General features: G+C 37.7%; 3 protein-coding genes and 1 non-coding gene across 6 annotated transcripts; 2 read left to right on the top strand and 2 right to left on the bottom strand.

Moving 5' to 3' along the window:
* Positions 1-764: 764 nt before the first annotated feature.
* On the bottom strand, positions 765-2,048 carry LOC148734472 (uncharacterized). The gene has a single exon (XM_088752780.1). The coding sequence runs from the start codon at positions 2,046-2,048 to the stop codon at positions 765-767; it is 1,284 nt and encodes a 427-aa protein (XP_088608906.1).
* Positions 2,049-6,197: 4,149 nt separating this feature from the next.
* Positions 6,198-13,756, top strand: LOC111322241 (transmembrane prolyl 4-hydroxylase). Of its 3 annotated transcripts, none has more exons than XM_088753374.1 (13): positions 6,224-7,086; positions 7,737-7,818; positions 8,170-8,287; positions 8,714-8,823; positions 9,040-9,104; positions 9,449-9,510; positions 9,910-9,944; positions 10,349-10,579; positions 10,707-10,869; positions 11,674-11,731; positions 11,851-11,972; positions 12,676-12,766; positions 13,066-13,756. In XM_088753374.1, exons 1-13 carry the CDS (start codon positions 6,859-6,861, stop codon positions 13,357-13,359), a joined length of 1,659 nt encoding a protein of 552 aa, XP_088609500.1. In that variant the 5' UTR covers positions 6,224-6,858; the 3' UTR covers positions 13,360-13,756. The 3 variants fall into 3 exon arrangements, with proteins under 3 accessions (XP_088609501.1, XP_088609500.1, XP_022781050.2); XM_022925315.2 differs by having other exon boundaries at positions 6,226-7,086; positions 8,170-8,283; positions 8,710-8,823; XM_088753375.1 differs by lacking the exons at positions 12,676-12,766; positions 13,066-13,756 and having other exon boundaries at positions 6,198-7,086; positions 8,170-8,283; positions 8,710-8,823; positions 11,833-11,966.
* Positions 12,425-12,496, bottom strand: Trnae-cuc (transfer RNA glutamic acid (anticodon CUC)). Its single transcript has one exon. It is a non-coding gene; the product is annotated as a tRNA-Glu (tRNA).
* Positions 13,757-16,344: 2,588 nt separating the features above from the next.
* Positions 16,345-22,083, top strand: LOC111322240 (transmembrane prolyl 4-hydroxylase). Its single transcript, XM_022925314.2, has 11 exons — positions 16,345-16,666; positions 17,393-17,474; positions 17,714-17,845; positions 18,131-18,222; positions 18,704-18,765; positions 18,871-18,911; positions 19,517-19,682; positions 20,422-20,479; positions 20,698-20,816; positions 20,935-21,025; positions 21,432-22,083. The coding sequence occupies exons 1-11, from the start codon at positions 16,457-16,459 to the stop codon at positions 21,702-21,704; spliced, it is 1,326 nt and encodes a 441-aa protein (XP_022781049.2). The 5' UTR covers positions 16,345-16,456; the 3' UTR covers positions 21,705-22,083.
* The last annotated feature ends 318 nt before the right edge of the window (positions 22,084-22,401 follow it).

The raw sequence follows: 22,401 nt of genomic DNA, 5'->3' as shown, positions 1-22,401 counted from the left end.
GCATTCCACTCTCAACTTCACTTGTTGGATGTCATTCAAGCTGGTAGATTTAAAGGTAATATATAATTGGGTGTCGTCAGCATATAGATGGTATGATAGTCTATGATCATTTATTATGTCCGCAATAGGTGATGTGTATAACAAATACAACAAAGGGCCCAGAACTGATCCCTGAGGGACACCACACTTCAATGCACGTTGTGAAGAATGACTATTCCCAACTTTAACAAACAGCTTACGTGAAGACAGGTATGATTTCAGCCACTTAAGCACAGTTCCTTGAAAACCAAAACAAGTAGACAGCCTTGTCACTAGAAGAGTATGGTCCACCGAATCAAACGCCGCCGACAGATCCAAAAGTACCAGTATGACCGACTCATTACGATCTAAAGCACAAAGAATGTCATTTTGAACCCTCAGTAGAGCCGTTTCAGTGGAGTGAAATGACTTGTATGCGGATTGAAACGTTTCAGAAAGACCATTAGATGTAATATAGTCTGTAAGCTGGACACATACCGCTTTTTCCACAAGCTTAGACACAAACTTCAAATTAGAAATAGGTCGAAAACTTTCATATTTAGTGAAATCAGCATTATGTTTCTTTAAAGTCGGTGTCATAGCTGCAATCTTCAAGACATCAGGCATAACTCCAGTAGATAAAGATGTATTCACTATGTTAGTCAACACAGGAGTTAGTAAATTGAAACATTCCTTCATTACCACTGCAGGCAGAGGATCAAGTACACAGGATTTATTAATAGATCTCAATGCAAGTCCCTTGATGTCTTCATAACTGACATTAATAAAGTCTGAAAACACAGAGTTACATATTCCACGTAGTTACCAAGAGTCACTTCATTAGCATCATTACCTTGCGCAGAATTCTTCTCTATTAGTGTGGTATGGATACGATCAATCTTGTCAATGAAATAATCAGCGAAAGAATTAGCTAGTGCATCGCTACAAGATGATGGATACCGTGCAGTTGATTGCTTTTGTAGTAGTTTTGATACTGTATTAAACAAAACCCGTTGATCACTTGAGTTTTCAGTAATGATGGTAGTGTAGTAAGAGGATTTCAACGACTTGATCAAATTATTCACAACGCAGCACTGACGATTATATTCTTGTCGATCAGCCTGCAGCCTGGTTCTTCGCCATTTTCTTTCAAGGCGTCGTCGCTTACGCTTCTCTACAGATACCTCATTAGTGTACCACGGAGCAGCAGGCCTAATAGTAACAACTCGGCGCTTGACAGGAGCATGCTTGTCCATTATTGATCTTAATAAGGTGTCATACTGTTGAACTAGATGATCGAGATCGCTGGATGGGTCAATGACGAGAGGGCAGTCAGCAACATCACTAAGAAACGACTCCATGTCAAGAGACCGAAGCTTCCGATAGAAGATAACTTCCTTCCTAAACTGGGGCTTTCTTATGGAGACATCACACATTACCGCCAAATGATCAGAGATGTTAGGATCATAGACTTTGATATTATTGAGCATGTTATCATCAGACTTATTTATAAGTAAGTCAAGAGTATGGCCATTGCGATGAGTCCCAGCACAGACACGTTGTTTAAGGTCAAAAGATTCCAAGATGTCAGTAAAACGTTTGGCATTTACATCATCTTGACAATCCATATGAAAGTTAAAGTCACCAGTAATTAGGACTCGATCAGAAGACTCCACAATTACAGATTCAAGTAGATGTGAGAATTCCTCAAAAAATCGATTGAAAGAGGAATTATCAGGTGGACGATAGATGACTAAGATCCTGACACTATATAGGCTCCGAAGACGAACATCCATGATTTCAAATGTATCATAATCAACTGTTAATGAAGTGTTGATGTTCAGCACATCCTTAAATAAGATACCGACACCGCCTCCTCTTCCTTGTTTCCTGGGAACATGTAGGAATCTATAACCTGTTGGACACAGTGTTCCAATCTCAACATCATCCATATTGTGTGGTCTCAGCCAGGTCTCAGTGAAAGCTAGTATATCTACATCAAAATCCACCACAAAATCTTTAACCTCCATTGTTTTATTACGCACGGAGCGTGTGTTCAGTAGAGAAAAATTTAAGCAATGCGATAAACCATTTTCACTGTATGGAATTTGCGCAGAATTTTGTGAAGAGACTTCAGGCCCAGGATGCGGATGTACGTCACCACTAACCAATAGAGATATTACCACGGAGTTAAAAGAGGCCGTAGTATTACTGCAATAAGATATTCTGCTTTTAAACCATTTTCTCTTCCGAGTCCTTAATAACAAACCTTTGTTCGGGCTCATAAAGAAAAACATCCCATGGGAGGAGAATGCAAATAAGCTTCTCTGCCAGCGAGTAATCCGAGCATGACTCATAAAGAAAACCATCCCATGGGAGGAAAATGCAAATGAGCTTCTCTGCCAACGAGTAATCCAAGCGTAACATATTCCCGGTGAAGTTGGTTCAACAACTCTTTGGAACTGGTTTTCGAAGCTGTCAAACTCAGAGGTGACTTGAAAATCCCCGCCAACACATCTCAGTAGGATTATCAACCACAAGGACCAATTTAGAAAACGAATGGCCATCTTTAAGCGCATAAAAAAGTAGATAACACCAGAGCTTGTGAGGACACGTCCGCACCGCACCGCACCTAAAGCAACCGATAAATCGCTACCCAGCGGATAAGTGTTTCGAAATTATACTGCTGGATAGAGCTTTATGCAGCGGATAGCGTAATACACCCTTCAAGCAACCGGGGCCTTGGTTTTAAGCGCTACAAAGCATGTGAAGACACTTTTTGGAAGTAAACAGATTTTTAAAGTCATTTGGTGACGCTGAAAACGCAACAAAGATCGCTGGATATTCAAATAAAATCGTCAGCATCACAAATGAATGAAAGATGACTTTGTGTATGCACATTTACGAACAGCCGCACATCAACTGATTCATGATGGTCTTTGACTAGTCAAATAACTACTAGGTGTTGTTCCAGAGATCGCTACGACTTAGGAAAATAAAGTAAAACGGAAGTTCATGGCTCATTGCTGAATGAAATAACAAAATGATTCTAGAGATAAACAAAAACAAAATTAGAAAGAAAATTGGAAACATATTCAAAGCCACGGCAGCCAAAACTTACACAGTTGAGATTATTTTGATAAGCCCTTAATCGAGTTGTTTATTTTCAGATACTAAGTCGACTTTTTTTTACCGCATCTTTGTCAGCAAATAGAATGGATAATAAAAAAAAGTAAAAAATCATATGACACTCTTCGTGAAACAATCTCACCTTGGTTGAAGTTATCTATTTTTCTATTTTTGTTTTTTAGTTAAAAACGTTTTACACAGCCTGTTTCTTTCGAAAAACATCTGCTTTGTACTTTTTTAAAAATACAACCTTGACATTTGAATGCAATGTGACAAGTCTCTTTGTGTTTTCAAAACCACATAGTCAACAAAATACACCCAGAAATTAAAGGTAGTTTCTTTGAATTCATTTTTTGCAATGTATGAAATTAATTAAAAATGCATGAATACGCATAATTACTGATGGGCCATTAGCGAATTCGGCTTCGTATTTCTTTTAAACTGGAATAATTACGTTTATAATGATATGATTACCTTTCCTACGAATCTTAGTATGTTATCAGAAATGTTTCGTCCAATGTTATGCAGTGACGTGTGCAATTTACAAACAGTTCTATAAACAGCTTGAATCGGTGACGAAATTAAAAAAATACAATAAAACTAATGTTTATGAAAGACAACATTCGATTGCTCTTTGGTCTTGTAGGTTTTTTGGTACAAAATTTTGCTTAGCAGATAAACTGATAAGGGGTAGAAGAAAACTGAGCTTGGTTCACCTGCATTAAGCTCCTAAAGCTGAGCTGGCTCATGTCCTTGTTGGATTAAGCTAATAAGAAAGGAAACGTTTCGCCTTTAAAAAACAAGCAGAGAAGCAGAAGGAAAAACAAAAAACAACAGCCTACAGGCTTCAACGTCGGAGTAATATGTTACCTCCTTATTAAAGATTGTAACTTTGCAAGTCAGTTCGTTAAAGGTTATCTCACTTATTGTTAATCACGGTGCTTATTTCACCTCTGAGTGATAAATCGTTGGCTATCCACGAGAAAAACAAAATAAAATAAAATAAAATAAGGGACCACAGCTTTTTTTTTTTTTTTTTTAAAGATAAAAGTAGAAGCATGTTTGAGTAATTTTTCACAAACTCGGATAAAAGCAAAAAATCTGACATAACCTTGACCCATATGGTGCACCAATGAGTTTCAGAGAACACCTTCGCTTGCGAGGGCCACAAACAAGATTTACGTTTGTAAAACAGAGAGAATATTGGGAATTGTCTTACCTTCTGTGGTGTTCATGCATGTTTTGCACGTTTCGGTTAGGACGTTCTTGGTGTTACACAACTGAAATATCCTCTCAGTAATGAAGATGATTGTGATTTGTTTTTCGATTTTACATGTCCGTCTGCAGCTGACGAAGTTAATCAGAGCATTATTTGATCACCACATTTTGTTTACTTACAGTGGGTGATAGACTTGTTTATCACAATTATATACCGCAGCGGAAATTCTACGCCACGCCCGGCGGGTATAAGCGAACAGTTGGCATATTTGTCAGCATTCTCTTTGCGATCAGCGAGCGATTAACGTTGTTTGTACTTAGTGCAATCTGTAAATTTTTTTTCCTTTTATTTACCTCCCTATCATGGGGAGCATCGCGTATGGTCTTAGGCAATAAAGACCCAGTTACCCCCAATTGAGTTGGTGTGTATTTAGTTAAAAGTAGAAGATTAGACTTTTGGCGGTTTTAATTAAATATTATGTAACTACTGTCGGTTTTTTTAAGGTTTTGAGGAAAGCTAGATTTAAATTGTCGAAAAAAAGAAATAAGTTTGAGAAAGAAGTAATAAAGGTTCTGACCTGGTTTATTCATAAAGCTTTAAGTCAAATATCAATTAATATAATGATGCTATTTGTACACGGAAGCATGTAAAACGAAATAATATCACTCGTAGATTTTCCAATTTAACCACGTAGATTACAAGAAACTGACAAAATTAAAATTTTGGACGACATCGATAGCCAAGAATCCGGTGCGCAGTGTTGCTTTATTCTTTCAGATTTTCCTAAATTTCTGGTCAGATAATTAAGATAGTTTCACCGGCCTTGTTTGGTTTTGTCTTTCTGAAACCATAACAAGAAAATCTGCTAAATTGTGGCGGCGAAGACTCATAAACATGTCTATTTACCAGGACCATTAATAAAAGTCATTTCGCCGACCTCAAAATTTCTTAGGTGGAGATTGAAAGTGTTCGTCATAAAGGAAGTGTCTAAAAGTTTGACTGCAGTCAAGTAAATCAAGAGGAGCATAAATTCCTACTTGAATTATAATCATAATATCATAGGTGACAAATTATCCCTTAATTTTGGCGCGAAATTTCAGCGTTAATTTTTAATTTCACTTGTGAAATTACAAAATTGCCATTGTAACATCTCTTGTATCTCGATCAGAGCCAAGATGGCGTCGATATTTAAGACGGCGACCCTTGAAGAAGTTACGAAATTAAAAGAATCTGCCGAAAATTATTAACAAGCACGAAGAATTCGTAAGGTATTTTTTGTGAAGAAACTAAAAAAATTACGAATTTTAACAATAATGTATGCTTTAAACGAAAACTATCTTCTTCTTCATGCTCTCGGTTTTCGATAGAATAAACCAGTAAAAACTATTATTAGGGTTGTGAACGTAATTTGTCACCCACGATATTAAAAGGTAATCAAATGGTTTTCTCGTGAAATTAGGTAATAATTTCACTTGCGTTTTGTCAAAATTGTGATTCACTCGTCACCATTTGATTACACATACGAATGTTGCGTGAAAAGGCAGTGACCAGCGCGGTGACTGGTTAATTTTGTTCTCACGATAACATTGCTGACATGACAAGCCAATGAAGAATAAGAACTTCATTATCGCGGTAAAAAGTTGGTTTCGCTGCTGGAATAACTGTTTCGCTAAGTTATGTTCTTGAAATGAGCGTCACGCAAAAATATATTTAATTACTAGGGGATGGACGTAAAAAATAAGCTGATTGGTAAGATCTGTAACTCAGTATTGCTCCACGATTATCTAAATTCTACTAGACATAAGTTTGTATTCTACTTTAACTTCATTGATGATGGGGAAAAAACTGTTGCGAATCTTGTCTAACGAGATCATTTATTATCTTCAAGAGAGATTCAAAGGAAATATAGTCGAATGCAAACAGATCGAGAGTTATTAACCATAAGTCGTTTTTAAAACAGACAGAGTTTATGTTCGCGGGCATAAATATGTTCTGGGCCCAATTCTGAGTTAAAAGGATTCCGAGAAAGGCCAAAAACATATCTAAGGCCAAGAGCATAAACTGTGTGGTTACTATTACATCACTTTAGAGGGCATGGCGAAAATAAAAACTGAAAAAGATGGCCAAAAAAGTGTAAACAATTACGCGGGGACTCGCCCAAATCTTCATTTTAGCCAGCACAACGGGGCCATAATGCCAAAAAATCTAATAATAATTACAGTTTTACTCGAAAACATGAACTTTATGAGTTAAAAACTTCAGGCTCTGAATATGTTTTGTCTACTAGGTGCTATGTCTGAAATAGGATACCGTATGGAACAACGCTGTTCATTTGCATAAATTGTAGGTGACTTGCTTCAAACCTGTTGAAAGAAACTGTCCAATCGATTCAGTAACAGGTTTAAGTATTGTTTCAACGAAGTCTTTTTTCTTGAGCAAGACGCAATTCCGTTTCACAGACGGCACAATTAAGTTTGACAGTTTGATACTACATGCTCCCATTGGAGCTCAAGATGCACCTAATTTTGAAAGAGGCGATAGTTGTGCTATGTACAAGTTGCACTTTTTTGGGTGTTTTGTCTGTAAAAGGGAGCTATCCGCCAAAAGTCGGAACAGAGGAGAAATGTTACCTCGCGAATGTATCAAGTCAGGAAAGTACTTGCAGCATCAGAAGACAGCCGTTTTTCAAACGAAAACTCGTCCGCATAAATGGAAAAGAGGTATTTTTTCCTTTAAAACTATGTAGACTTCCTTCATAAACTAAAAAAATCATTTCACCCCGCAATACACGTGAAAAGGACGTCAACATATCAAAAGTGAATTCTTATTTGAAATAAAAGTGTTTATCTGACTTTATTCTTCTTTTTCAGTCCCTAACAATAATATTTACTCTTACTACTTTACTCTCCAAGCTAAAATAAATAAAATTATTACAGTATAGACAAAACGATGTTTTCTTGTGTAGGTAGAAATCAGCTACCTGCTTAATTTTTATGTAAACCTGCATGAGTATTCATAGCAGAGCTGGTAGCGCACTGTCTCTTGCACCTTACAAAGCTTTTCCATTATCTCGAAGACGAAGTCTAATTGATATGATAAACGATATGATAAAGATTCATTTCCCCTTAGTTAAAGATGATATATATTATATTAGCTGTGAAGAACAAGTTAAAACAATGTTAAGGCAACATTGAAAAATCATTTTCATTATTAGCTCAGGCTTCTAACTGCACTAATCCCATCCTGGCGATGGCTGCTTTCATTATCAGTTTGTAATTTTAAATTGTAGTTTTAAAATAGTCTTAGTTCCGCAGCGAATAAGATTTTGCGCTGCTGGTTAATACTCTAACAACGATTTTTTTTTTTGCAGGTCGGCCATGCGAGACAAGTACACTTAGTTGCGGGGGAAACGCATAAAATCATCACTCGAGCACTCAAACCTCCAGTTTTTGGTTCGTTAGTTCTCTCGTTGTTATCTCGAAGTTAGGAGACTTTGATGCACTCATTATTTTGGTTGTTGATACACATAAGGCTGCTCCAGACTTTTGAGTTCTTGCTCTTAGCTTGGAAAAAAGATACACGATATTACGGCTGAAGAGGGTACACGGCAATGAATTGAATAATTATAATGGAGACAACGTCTGTGACCTTGAAAACGCAGGTGGCAACCATAAAGTTCTTTTAGTGGAAGAATTGATGTAAACTGAATGTTTGATGACCATCGTGGGAGGAATATAATTTCGATGATTTTGAAAACAAAAGGGGAGGGAATGACGAGTGACTTTTCTGTATTTTTTATCTAGAGATACCAAATTTTTTGACCAAAGAGGAATGCCAGCATATTATACAAAAGGCAAAGGAAACAGGACTGGAGTTGAGCGAAGTTGAATCGCCTGAGGAACAAGATAAATTTGCGAGTGAGTACAAAAGAAAAAAAAAACTTACGAAGTGTGCTACCACAACTTTTTAAATGAAATACATCTTATTTGACCTGCGGATGAAACTCAAAGAAAGAAATGATCCTAGCAGGTGGACCGTAATTTTAAAGAAATTGCAGATTCAGGCATCGACGGAATTTGAAGTCCAGCCTCCCAAATACTAGCTTCAGTAGTTCCCAACCGAGGATATCTGAGAGGTTCGTGTCCCAATTCCGCCGAACCCTGAGATTTTCTGGCTTCTATTCTTCAAATGCTTAAAATTCAGGTTCACCTACGAGGATCATTTCTTTGCTTGAAGTATGCTTTGTTTAGTTGACTTGTCAGTGGGTGTTTGAAGATCGGCTTTAGGGTCGATGTTAATGGGTAAGAACAGTTTTTCTTGTACTCATTCTCTAAAACATCTAGGTAGTTGTTATGACGATGACTACAGATGTGTGAGATGGGCCAAATATGGAGAATGTGAGAAGAATCCTGGCTATATGTTAAAAAACTGCCAGCAGAGCTGTGAGGTATGTGAAGGTAAGTGGAATGGATCTTTATTCATTACTCTATTGCTGAGTTTGAGAACTTAAAAGCTTTGTAATACCATGGATCCTTCGGCTGGATCAGATTAACATGTCTAACATTGGTTTTGCTGAATGAAGTATTGCATTTAAAACTCAATATGAAATAGTTCATGAACAGTTGCATGCTTTTCCCGTCAGTTTTAGTTTGCATTTATGATTGGCTTTTCAGATGGAAGGGTTCTTGACTTTGATGATCTGGACCACGATGAGGATGGTATCCTCACGGGATATGAGGTACGATCATTGTAAATTAAAGTAACATAATATAAAACATGAAACAATTTTTAGTGTAATATAAAACAGCTCAAAAATGATACAAGGGATGGCTAAAAAATTCATTGTGCCGTAAGAATATACAAGCGGCTTAAAATTGCGGTTTATGACCAATTCAATTCTAGAGAACGTAGACGCAATAAATTTAAAATTCCTCTCTGGTCAGCAACGAAGGTTACATTTGTAATTTGTGATTTCCTCCACTAGTTTTTCTAAAACTTGGATTTTTTCCTAGGTTGCGAAAGCATTCGTGGTGTAATTTATTTTTGTACTCTTTTCAATTTCTGCGATTTTCTTTGTTTTAGTTCAGTAAGGCAACCGAAAAATTATTTTTCATGTACTTGGATGAACAAGACATACAAGAAATGCAAGTATTTGACAATAATAGTAGATACATGCAATATTTGAAGTCAGATAGAATAAATGGAGCATGAGCAGCACGCCATCTCTGGTTCAGCGCCGGGCCTCTTAGGTATAATCTGGAACAGTTCATTATATGATTACCTTATTGTCTATCCTTCTTAATGCCCATGAATTTTTTCCAAGACTAATGGTCTCCAATCAAGTCGGATGGTCCTTGGGCTGTTCTATCCCTCTCTCTCTCGGCTTCTGTTGTTTTTTTCTTCTATTATTGTGGCATAATAACAACACTATTGATTTCTTATGTACGAGTTTGTATACCGTGAATCTACATACATTTATACATTTATAATATCGCTTGCTGTAATCAAAACCTTTTTTTCGTTTTTTTGTGGGACAACCACAGGTTTTTAGATTTGAATGTCACACAGTTTGGTTCAGGTAAGTAATTTTGCTTAAAATGACGATTTTGAAAAGCACGCGGCTCTAGTTATGTAAACTTAAAAATTGGACCCGACTAGTGAAAAACTAAGCTGAGTTGATTAAAGAAGTTATTCGGATTAAAAATATCCCCCCCCCCCAGCATCCAAAATATTTTGTTCACGCTGTGCCCATCTTTTTGGGGGGTATAAACACGTGATACAGTAGTATATGAAGATCATCTCCATTTTAACTGTGACGAAAGACCGATAAAGAGAACTATAAAAATTTATAAAATACGCATTTGTTAACAACTTCACGAGCTTTTTTTTGTTTTATGTCGTCTTTACTGTTTGTTTGTCTCTTCACATTTTCCACTGGCTATCCAGCCTTTCTTACCAGAAGAAAAAAAACTTTATTTTTAGGCCTCCTCTGCGAAGATAATGAAGCTGACTGCTCCAAATACGCAGAGGAGGGAGAATGTGAGAGGTTTCCAGTCTGGATGCTATTCACCTGTAGGAAATCGTGTAGAAACTGTGGATGTGAAGACCTGGCAGCCAACTGCTCTTCTCTAGAAAAAGAAGGAAAATGCCTCCACCCTAATCATGCCAAATGGATGTTGCGAAACTGTCGTCGAACATGTAAAGTTTGCCTAGGTTAGAAAACGATAGCTTATCGAAACCATTTTTCTGTGATGAAAGACGATGTTATTCAGTGAATTACACATGTAAATCAACTCCTTGAATTCGAAAACGTTTCGTTTGGTGGATCATGTCCCCATAGGGGCCGTGAGCTATGACATGTACAGGAGAATGGACGCGAATGATATCTTCAAATTCATGAAGACAATGGCAAGGAAACATCCGAGACATAGATCGCGGTACAGTCACACGGCCTGGTTACACAGCACCATCCCAGATCCAATACAAAACAATATAATTGACAGGTGAGTGATTTGACAAAATTGCTTGCACTTGTCGTCACTATATTGTCACAAGAGAACATAAGATCTCTCTCTTTCTCCATGTCCACTTTAGCTATCGTTACTAGATGCTTGAAATCTGCATTCGAGAATGATGAGTATTCTAGTAGCGCCAAACGACTTCTCTTCCTTAACCATGTAGAGTGACCAGCATCTAATTTCTCCTTACAGCAATACAGCTGAATCAATTATTGCGATCATGAGAACAAATTCAGGAAATGGTCGCCAACGTAAGAAGCTTTGAATTTAAAACAAATTCTTCTTGTCATCACCAAAGGAATGTATTGAGAAAAGTGAATAAAGGCTGATAGTTTCTAAAGAAACTGTTTGGGGCTGCGTCGGTGGGAGTAACGAAATAATTTTAGTATATCAACAAAGTTGAAATGGTAAATTGGCCACCGTTACGATTATAAAATCTGACGTTTCAGCGTTAGCCCTTCGTCGGAGCGAATAGGGAAATTGTGGGTTGTGTGTGCTTTTAAAGGCAGAAAAAGGAGCTACGTGATTGGTGGGAACATGGCAACGAGAAAAACACGAATAAATAAGTGGAATGAATTGAGAAAAGTGTCGAGAATAAGGATCCTAACGTTGAGGTGTAAAAGGTTGTGAATGCTCCTCTATGGAAGCTTGTCCTGATATTGGGATGTTAGAAGCTTTTCTAAAGAGACAGAAGAAAAAGGAGTCTTCTTTTCTCACTCCCTTTCTTGACTTGACAAGGACCGTGTTTGAGCTATTTTTATGAAAACTGATTTTTGTTTCACAAATTAGAGTTGTAAAGTTAACCCAGCTTCCTCGTGAGATCGTGGAAGGTGCTGAGTCACTCCAGGTGAGTTGGACAAAAGAAGTGTTTTCATTAGCATTTCGTGTCATTCTTTCCCACCCTCATTCCATGGTTTTGAAGGTTTTGCTCTGTTGTATTAATTGCAGGGTGTTTTCTTGTCTTAGGTGGTTAAATACGACAAGTACGGTCATTACCACGCCCACTACGACTCCTCGGGCACTGGTGATGACAGTATGATTTGCTGTCACCAGACGAGAAACAAAACTCTGCCATGTCGCATCTGCAGGTAAATAGGAAACAGAGCTATATATAGAGAGGGTGACCTGATAGCTCGATGGTTTCTCGTTGCAATCCCTCCTGGTCTAGTAGTTAGGATTCGGCGCTCTCACTGCCTCGGTCCGGGTCCGTTTCCAGGCGTGGGAACTTTTTAGTTTGATTCTCTTTCTTTGTGCGACAATCTCGGTCGATCTTTAATACCTGCTCAAAAGTATGACAAACACCACAGGTTAGAAATACGTATGGGTTGGTCAGTCCGGCCTTAAAATCCCTTACATGACTACATTCAACGGATAGAGACTGAGACTGCTTGGGCCCCTACGCTTTGTACCAATTGCGTCAGTAATCTTACACTTAAAAGGATGATATGATTCAAAGACAAAAACTTGAGAAACTGAAACGCTTAATTACAAAAAAACTTTCTCCCAAGTCGGCCATGGTGGTGAGAATCAAAATAAAAGTTTCCCACACCGGGAATTGAACCCGGGCCGCGGTGGTGAGAGCGCCGAATCCTAACCACTAGACCACGTGGGATTGCGTCTACTTTCGGATTTGCTCGTTGACGAGGAGTATTGAACTAGTCTAAACAACATTAAATTTCCTTTCGATTACTAATTGGATTACTAATTTTCCTTTACTAATTGGGGAATACAGGAACTTATCCTTCGATAACTTTCAAAAGTATGGTAAGAAATTTTCTCTCTAAATTCCAGGTTGGTAACGATTCTTTACTATCTGAACGACGTTGAAGAAGGAGGTGAAACAGCTTTCATAATGGCTGATAATTCAACCCTAAACCAATCGGTGAGATCTCAAATTTACCGGACCTCTACTGAGGTTTTTCTTTTTTACGTTTTTCAAGCTTTTACTGAATTCCCCATCCTTTTAATGTTCTTGTTTCTACTAAACAAATGACATGCACTCTAGAAGTTTAAATATTTCGGGAAGATCAGTTTATATGGCGTTAAAGGAAATTGTGGAAAAGTCAGCCTATCATGATAATAATCTTTATTGAGGATATCAATTTCACTGATAACTGATTTACAAAAGATCTAGAGTCTGTCTCCCACGAGTTTGAGATAAGCGGAATTTTAAATCAACAGATGCTTCTAGCAAAACGTGGCCAGGAGGGAGATCCCTTTAATCTCAGTAACTACTGTCAAGACGCCAGTTTGGTAGTAGCACCAAAGCGAGGCACAGCCATCATGTGGTACAATCACTTTTTGGACTCCAACAGCGAGTGGCTTGGGGAGAGAGACCCGTACTCCCTGCACGGAGGTTGTAACGTCAGACGAGGCCATAAGTGGATAGCCAATCACTGGATACCAGCACCATATGAAAATTATCAGCACTTTCCAAGCATATATCGAAGAAGCATTAAAAAGGATCATGGATAATTAGATAGATATTTTAAATCTTAATCAATAGAGATCAGCAGAGGCCCGTTTCTCGAAAGTCCGAAAGTCTTAGCGGGCCCGTAAAGCTGTTATGTTTTCATTCAAGATAAGAATTTCAAAAGTTTTGAAAATGATACAATAAAACTATCAGCTAAAGAAACAAAAAGGACTGGTTTGGGTACCAGAGCCTGCTCTCCTATCCTTTAAATTTTGATTTGAAAACATGGCTTCGGGCCCGTTAAGTTACCGGGACTTTCGATGTTCGCGCCAAAACTCGTGCACGTGACATTGCTGTGTGGCATGCGGTTTCGTTTTTGTTTTGTTTGTTTTACTCTCGCCATTCTGTCTAGAGTTTGTCGTGTAGTTCGTTGCGTAAATAAATCATGCTAAAATTGAACGTACTCGTCGTCCTGAATCCTCGTTAAATTGCCGGAACATTCGAGAAGCGGGCCCCTGGGCGCAATTGTTGGAAGGTCGATTAACGCGAGACCAGGGTGAATTAATAATAATAATAGTAATAATAATAATAAACAATATTTGCAGAGGATATCACCAGTAACACTAAAGTTAATTAGGGTGGTCCTCTATCTGCACCCACCCATCCCACCCAGGGGAGGACATCCATCACACGGTAATCTAGTGTGTGGGAAATTAACGTCTCCTACCTCAACCTTGCAGGAGACGGGACCTCCATTTATTCGTCCCTGTCCAAGAGGACTAGAAAGTCTAACCATTTCTTGATGTTATAGAAAGGTAGCAAATTCTTCTCAATTATTTTAAGACCCGGAGTGTTGGTCCGGCCGGGGCTCGAACCCTCGACCTCCCGCACAACAGTCCAGCGCTCTATTTTAATCCAGGTTTCTTTATTCCTTTGTTCACAAGCTTTTTTGGTGTAGTTTTTCAATTTTTTTTTTGGCCCCGTTTCCGTGGCCAAATCGCTAAAATGACGTGTCTGCAATTTGCCATATTCAGTTTCAGTGAAAAGTTACAGAACATTTTTGAAATAGGATTAAAAAAATTAGGATCGTACAAAAATTGCTCTTGAAAAAAAAGTATTTAGAAATAAAAAATTCGGAGACATGCTTTTGTTGTTTATATGTAAAAATAGCCACTGTCAAAATTTGAGAGCAATCGAACAAATTCCCTTTGACTTGTAGCTCTTAAAAGGTGATTCTGGCGCTCGCATTTAGAAGTAGTGAAAAATTCGACAATTAATTATTTTCAAAATTTTTGGTATGGTCTGATAGCCAGTCCTATAAGCTTTAATTTGATATAGGGGTTTAGATATCTACAGTTTGAACCAAACGCGCTACATCGCTTGCACGTGAGACACCCCTGAGGGTGCACGGTAACCTAAAGGCGTTTGGATCTGCAATCAGATTTCACACCAACTCTGGGTTATCTTAACCCAGCTTCAAACAACGCAGCCCTGTAGTCTTCATTATAGTGCAGTTTTAAACTGAGTGCCCAAAGCACTTCGACTTTGCTTTGGTTTTACTTCACTTCGCTTTATGATTAATCCAGAAAACTCGCTCTGATCTCTCAACCAATCAGATTCTAAACTACAGCTATTTTTGCTTTATGTTTTTATAGGCTCCTTGCGATACGTTCCTTTATTCTAATTGGCTGATGTGATTCCAATGAGTTTGGTTCTACGACACTCCATCGAGCTGATGTGTTCTGTTTAATTAAATACAAAGAACTTCTTTACCAGTTCTTCGGCTGTGTTGTAGTGTTGTAGTCTTTGCAGATTATAGTGATGATCCCCCAATTTCTCTAAATTTATTTAGGAAAAGTCAGTATGCTGATCTGTGAGTTATGCTACATTTATCGTTCGATTTGAAAGAATATAAAGGACCGTGTTTTAAAATTCTTAGAACGTGTACACTGGAAGTTGACAATTTTTTTTTTGATGAAGTCGTAGACAAATTTACTGCTGGAAAATAAAAATTACTTGATAAAAATGCTCATCTCGTTTAGCTAAATGTTTTGAACTTGAAGGCGTTGTTTCGCTCTGGCAAAGGTTGAAATCATCGAGATGTCAACTCCGATATGATCGGGGATGAAGAAGGACCAATTTTGTAATTTATTTAATTACTTTCCTAATTTTACCACCGTGACGATAGTTTCAAAGGAAACTTACTGTAACTCTTCGAGTCAACGATAATAATTTTTTTCTTATAAATTGCCGTTGGGATTACGTAAATAGTGTAAGTAAAACCACGGTATTAAGTTTTCCTTGCATCGCAATGCAAGTTTACCAGACCCCTCCACTTAAATGAGATTTAGGATGCACCAAATATTCCCTACCACAAAAATTACGTTGTAGCTCATCAAGGCGAGAGGGAAAAAATCATTGAAAATATATTTGCAATTTCTTTCGAAACCAATACGAGACAGAAAGAACACTCAGTTCTTAAATTCATTCCTTCGATGAGAAATCCACGATTTCGAGCCCAATACTTTGATCTCGCTAGTACATCTATATGATAACACTCAGGTCAAACTGTCTCTCGTTTTGGTAAGCGGAGCCACTAAACCCTAGGCACGCGCAGAAATTTGGACCACAATTCGAACGCTCCATGGCCTTAGACCTCCCACTTGCCCTTTGTTTTATGCCTTTTTTTGTTGGAATGTTTCGTTTTCACGTCATCAATTGTCCCAGAAAATAAAGAGAATAAAGGAAGGACGACCCTAGATGCTCTATACTCTGGACATACAACTTCATTTGAGAGAAGGTCGTCGGCAAATTAAACTTTCGTTGACCCAGCAAATTTAGGTACTAGACATGTTTCCCATTAGTGTTGAGCGACTTAAGGGAAAGGTATCTTTGTAACTGTTACAGTTTACTATTCCGCTGTTGTGTTTGGGCGATACTTACGAAATTAGTGTTAGGAGAACTATTCACTGCCATCCAAGGGAAAAATCAGCCTAATGCACATGAAAAAAGCTACCCTGTCGAAGACAGAATAACCACATGTAATTTACTTCAAAACAGCCACCGCGAACAAATTTCGTACCTGCAGTATGAAACCAGAGGGATTAACCATTGACACACAATTTTCGTCGATCGCTAAACTTAGTCACAAATTTAGTTATGAATCTCCTCAGAACGTCATATTTTACAATTTTACTTAATTTTGCCGTTCAGTTTCCCAATTTAGAGAGCACTATCGTCAAGAACAAGAAGTTTAACAGACCTTGTTTTGATGAGGATCAAGACCTTACCGAATGTTCTGCTTTCAACGAATTGTGTGAGAAAGATGGGATAAATGGTTTCAAACTTGTTCGTCTACAGGGTAAACGGGTGAGTGGATAACTATTTTTTTTCCATTATAAAGCGTCAAGGGGGTAATAAAAAAATACATTCTTACCTAGTTTCTGATTTATTTTATTTCAAATAATAAAAAAATTTATTCAAGGATTGAGATTGGCAATTGCTGGGGGAATTTCATGTCCAAAATGAAATATCCAAGAGTTAAGAGAATAACGTTCTTATTTTTTCGATTCAGAGAAAAAATATGGCTAAGTTCATATAGTAGAACTATGGTCTTTATAACATAATTGATATAACACAATCTACACGAATAGAACTTTTATTTTTATAATACCCTAGTGTGTAATTATACAAGACAAAGTGTACCATTTTGAAGTAGAAAACATAAACTATGAATAATAACATCTTGGACACCATTAAGAAAGCAAAGACGTCCAGTACCTGCTCAGCTTTAACTGGCACCTGCTTTACACTAACAATGATGCCAAAACATATCTTTTGTGTGGAGAGCACAAAGTATTTCCAATACCTGGAGAGGGGAGGGATTATTTTGTAGGATCACATGGTTTTGAGGGGAAACGGAGGGGAGGTTAATTGTCACTTACAGAGTATAAAAGGAGGATTATAGAAAATTGACTGTCAATAAGGGATGATCATAACAATACGATAAAATTGTAACACAACCAAAACCCTTCGATCTTCGAGGCGATAAATAGTGAGTGTCCCTAACACTAATCAATGCTTGCATTGAACCAGACAGGTCACGTAAGATGGTTAGAGTTAGAAGAAGCGAGAAGTTACAAGTTAATCACCAGAGCCATGAAGCCATTATTATTTGGTGAGGTTTCATTTGAGGAATTTTAAATAATGTGACTATATCATGAACGAGTAAAACTAACTGGAAAGAATTGAACTGCGGTGTAATAGATAATGATAAAAAGTCATAAAAAAATATTGCAGGACACGGGCGGTCTCTACTCAATCGTAAACTGAGGAAAACATGATTTTAATTGAATTAAATATGAAATTAAACAATTTGTAATAGAGATGAATTCTAAAAGTGTTCCTTATCCTCAGAGATTCCTCATTTTCTAACCGATGATGAGTGCGATCACGTGATCTCGCTCGCACAGGAGGCAGGACTCAGCACCAGTCAGGTTGCTCTTAAATTTGACGAGAAAGACTTAAACGAGGTCTTGAAACAAGTTGGTGAGTATGCTCAATTGCAATAATCCAATAAAATATTTTCCTTGACTAGTGGTGGAACTTGCTTAGTCACATAATTTGATCTCCAGATCAGAATGCAAGTTTTGTATAAAATTTTAATTTGAAACAATAGAAGGTTGAATTATTTCTCCCACTCCCATCCTATTATTCAGAGCTCAGAATTAGAGAACTTTAGCTGGATCATTGCAATATGTACGTATATAGCCTTTAGGAATGTATGGGCGTTCATATCGTTTCTGATACTAACTTTTGCTAGTTGTTTTCAAGACAGAAATGCAACCCTTGATAGAGAGAATTATTTTGCACGAGACGTGAACGTCTGGGATACAAACAACGATAACGTTGTTGATACAGAGGAGGTATAGACACTTTTTAAATGATTATCAAATACTTATAAGATTAGTTCTAAATAAACTTGTCAACAAAAATAAGTTTAGAAGCATCATCACAGAATTATTTTTGATATTGCGCCAAGTCAAGTGAATACAGAGTTTATAATCTTGGTCGAGTATCAGATAAAATGAATTATCGCGTGTCACACCAATTTTCAGTCCATTTTAATAATCACCCCTGCTGGAAAATAAAACGTGTTTAGAATGAGTGTCGTTGAGCCAAAACCAAAGGGACAGGATGAGTTTCATAGACCAATCGCAGAGCGTTGTAAAGCAAAAAAAAAATGCAATTTCGGTTAATTACTCCAGTGCCCACCCGAAAATTCTTCTGAAGCGTAAGAGGAAGATGAGAACGGTATAAGCACAAAACTGAAGACACGAGCATTTTAATTTTTTTTCAACACAGTAGCTTACTTGGCCCCTAAAACGTTTTATTTTATCTTCACAGTTCAGGACTTTTGCAAAGGTGTATAAATCACTTCACTTAAAACACGAAGAAATAGTTCAAATGTAAGTGTTAGCATGTGACGAATTGAAATTTTCTCTGTGGTCTCACGCAAGGCAAATGTTAGGATATCAATCAGTCATATTGTGTGCAACATTCTTTTGCTCAAGGTTAAGAAGCTGCGGGCTGGCACTCGATAATAATACCGAAGGTAAGGTATCAGGAATTGAGTTGTGACTTTCATTTATGCGTCGATCAATTCGAAGCTATAACATCGGACCTCATGATAGACCTTAGTTTTCTTCTGAACCATTCGCTCGCGAAAGTAAACTATTTTATACTTTAAATACCTCCATATTTAGAGATATAAAACTTTTATTCCGTTGAAAAGACTTGACACTTCTGGTTCAAATTCCCCACCTCAGCTGGGCAAGGTTCAAATTATCTACCTCCCGGCACGCATGACGGTCAAATGACCGTGGAGGGAAAAAGTATTTTGAAGTTTCGAATTGGTCAGCTCATTAGTTGTGAAAACGTAATGTCGTGAGAAGCGAGAAGTTAAATAAAGATTAGGTGGATTGGGTGGGACCTGAACATGAATTGTGCAACATAAGTTCAACTATAAAATTTACCGTATCAATAATAAAGTTTGAAGTAAATAACATCTCTTCCCTCTAGTAAAGAATGCATGGTATATCCCAAATGCTTGATATACGGGTCATAGACCAGAAAGAAATAAAGAAATAGTTATCAAACGCCTTTCTTGACTATACCGAGTGAAACATCACAATGCACGTGTATCTTTTTTTCTCATAGGGAAAATAACCACCAATTACTTAAGTGAGGGAAACATAAAGAAAATTATTTCCTATATGAGTTTTCTGAGGTCCACAAGTCCCCGACATAAATTCCGGTACAGCGAACAGGCTTGGCTACGTCAAGACAGAACTGCTGACCATATTTTACGACGGCTTCATGAAAGGTTAGTATACGATTTGAAGATAGCCTTTTTCGAAGCAAATTCGAAAAGCACATTCATGTTGTTTTGACGGCCGATTACGAGAAAATAGATGGCACTCGAAAGGAATATTATGAATCAGACTCAAAAGCCAATTAAAAGGTTCGTTGCATCCATTTTCAAACCACTGGTGATCCTTGTAATATGATTGCCAGTCGCGAATGCGATTTATCCACATATCGTACCATTTTTTGCTCTAAATCGCATCTTATCCCCAGCCAACGAGAAAGCGTCGACAACAACCAATCGCTTGTTGAAAGAACCGATAAACTTGCAAGAAAAGGATAAACAACTTTCGCGACTTTCTACAAACCAGCTCACCACTCAGGATCAACAAAACATTTCTGCATCTGAGCGATTTCAAGATAGATGACAATAAAGTGATATCTGAACATAACTTGGTGTCGTGCAATTTTGGTCTGACTGGGAAATTATACTTGTGACTTCAAATCAAACTCGTGTTGTGCATTCATTTGAATTTGAAATCCCGCATATGATTTCAGACCAAATTGCACTCCACTCAGTTCAGTTACCGTTACAACGAAAAGTGAATCGTTGTAACGGTTCACTTTTGAAAATGTATGTTGACTATTATACGAAACTTCAAGTTCTATATAAAATGCATTGGAATACAATGTTTATCACCGCTGTTTTGTCTTATTTGTCTTATAAGAACGTTAACTTTATGCTATATTCATTACAGAATTTCTAGGTTAACGAAGCTCCCAAGAAAACTGCTTCAAGGTAGTGAATCAATGCAGGTACAAAAAACTATTCAGATCCTTCGAATTTTATTTCGTGCGAAGTTGCAGTTTATTTTAAACCTGCCACTGTCTATATTTGTAGCCCCTCGCATCTCTAACGGAACCACTTTATCCACAAAGTATGAAAAAAATTATTTAAAATAAGATTCCCTGTCATTTAAATGGTTGCGTTTTCAAGATTTCTCTTCAAACATCTGATCTGCTACATTCCCAAGGTCGTTCGCTACCAAGCATCAGGTCACTATCATGCGCACTTTGACTCTGGTATGGATCCCAGCGTCCCTTGCTGCCATCAAAATGTGGATCTAAAACCGCCCCAGTGCAGACTTTGCAGGTAAACTGAGCTCCATTCCCATGAATTAATCATACCTCATTTGCAAATATTCTCGTTATGTGTTTGGGTAATTTTTGTAACATTTGAATAGACATGCTCTTTTGCAATTGTTTCTCAGATTCGCTACTATTTTGTATTACCTCAACGACGTAGAGCAAGGAGGAGAAACAGCATTTCCTCTGGCAGATAATTCCACTATAACTTTTAAGGTGAGCCGTTAGTGCTACCCCTAGAATTAAATTTCCAGTTGTTATTTATTGTGGAATTGACCTTCCTTTTTTCTTTTAAATCGTTGTCATCTTTTTGTTTTTGTGTTTTTCACCGTTTGCAAGTTGACAATATAAGTTATCCTTTCGTGATTTGAATAATAATTTCTTTCTTGAATAATTTATTTCCTGCGTCAGAGCGAATGGGGCTAACGCTCGAAACGTCAGGTTTGAAACTCTTTACGGTGGTCAATTTACACTATCGACTTAGTTGATAAAACCAAAATTACCTTCAGTTTTTATACTAAACACCACCTCAGCTTCTTTAGAAACTTACCTGCCTTTTTCAGTTTACTTTTACTCCAGTCTTTTTATGATGGGTAATACTTTATTTTTGATTTTGACTCAGGAACTCCCGAATCCCGAATCAGACGAATTTAACCTAAGCATCAGCTGTCACACGGCCAATTTTGTTATCCCTCCCAGGAAAGGTACTGCTCTAATGTGGTACAACAATTTTATTGACCCGGACAGTGGACTTCTTGGAGACTTGGACGTAAATTCGATTCACGGTGGTTGTGACGTCATTAAAGGAGAAAAGTGGATTGCTAATAACTGGCTGACAGCACCCACAAAAGACTCGAGACATTCTAAGAGTGCTTATGACGTTGGGTTTGACTGATAAAGCAAAACCTTTCCTAATGAGATTGAATCAAAGGTAGTTGGAAAAGAATTGACATATGTCTGTGGGAGATCCCTCCATTAACTCCAGAGGTTGAGTGTGATCCAGCAGTCGGCAGAAGAAATGATTAGTCACATATACGCTTTCCTGGTTTCCAGAAAAGAATCGTGTCGTATTAGGTGCTGTTGCCACCTAACCAAAAATAAGAGAGTGTTTTTTTTACTTTTACGAAACTCTTCGCATGATGAGACACAGGTACGCTCTGACAGCTGTTTGATGACGCAAAAAGTGACTCGCGCCACGTTCGAAAGTAAAATTTATGAAGGTTTGAACGGTGAAACGACGGAACAAAAGTAATAAATATCTTGCTGACAAAATTAACCTACCTCTATAACTCATTGTCTCGTTTATGGATATCTATCATCTAACACAGATCCAAACTTGTTATGCCAAGCTATGATTTTGGTATGGCGAAGGCTCTTATCATTGGGGGGTGGGGGGCATTTCATTTAGGACTGTATGACAAAAGTATTCTAGAAAAACATCTTTCAGGAATGAGCTGAGGATCAGGTTTTAATCTAGAAAACTGGCAAATATATAAGCTGTCCAATGTGGTCTAGTGGTTAGGATTCGGCCCGGGTTCGATTCCCGGCGTGGGAATAAACGATCGATTTAGGTTGTTATCATCACTGTTCTC

Source organism: Stylophora pistillata, chromosome 3, assembly GCF_964205215.1.
Source record: "Stylophora pistillata chromosome 3, jaStyPist1.2, whole genome shotgun sequence".
Lineage (NCBI taxonomy): Eukaryota > Metazoa > Cnidaria > Anthozoa > Scleractinia > Pocilloporidae > Stylophora > Stylophora pistillata.
The sequence above is the reverse complement of the archived record's forward strand: the minus strand, read 5'-3'. Positions and strand labels throughout refer to the sequence as shown.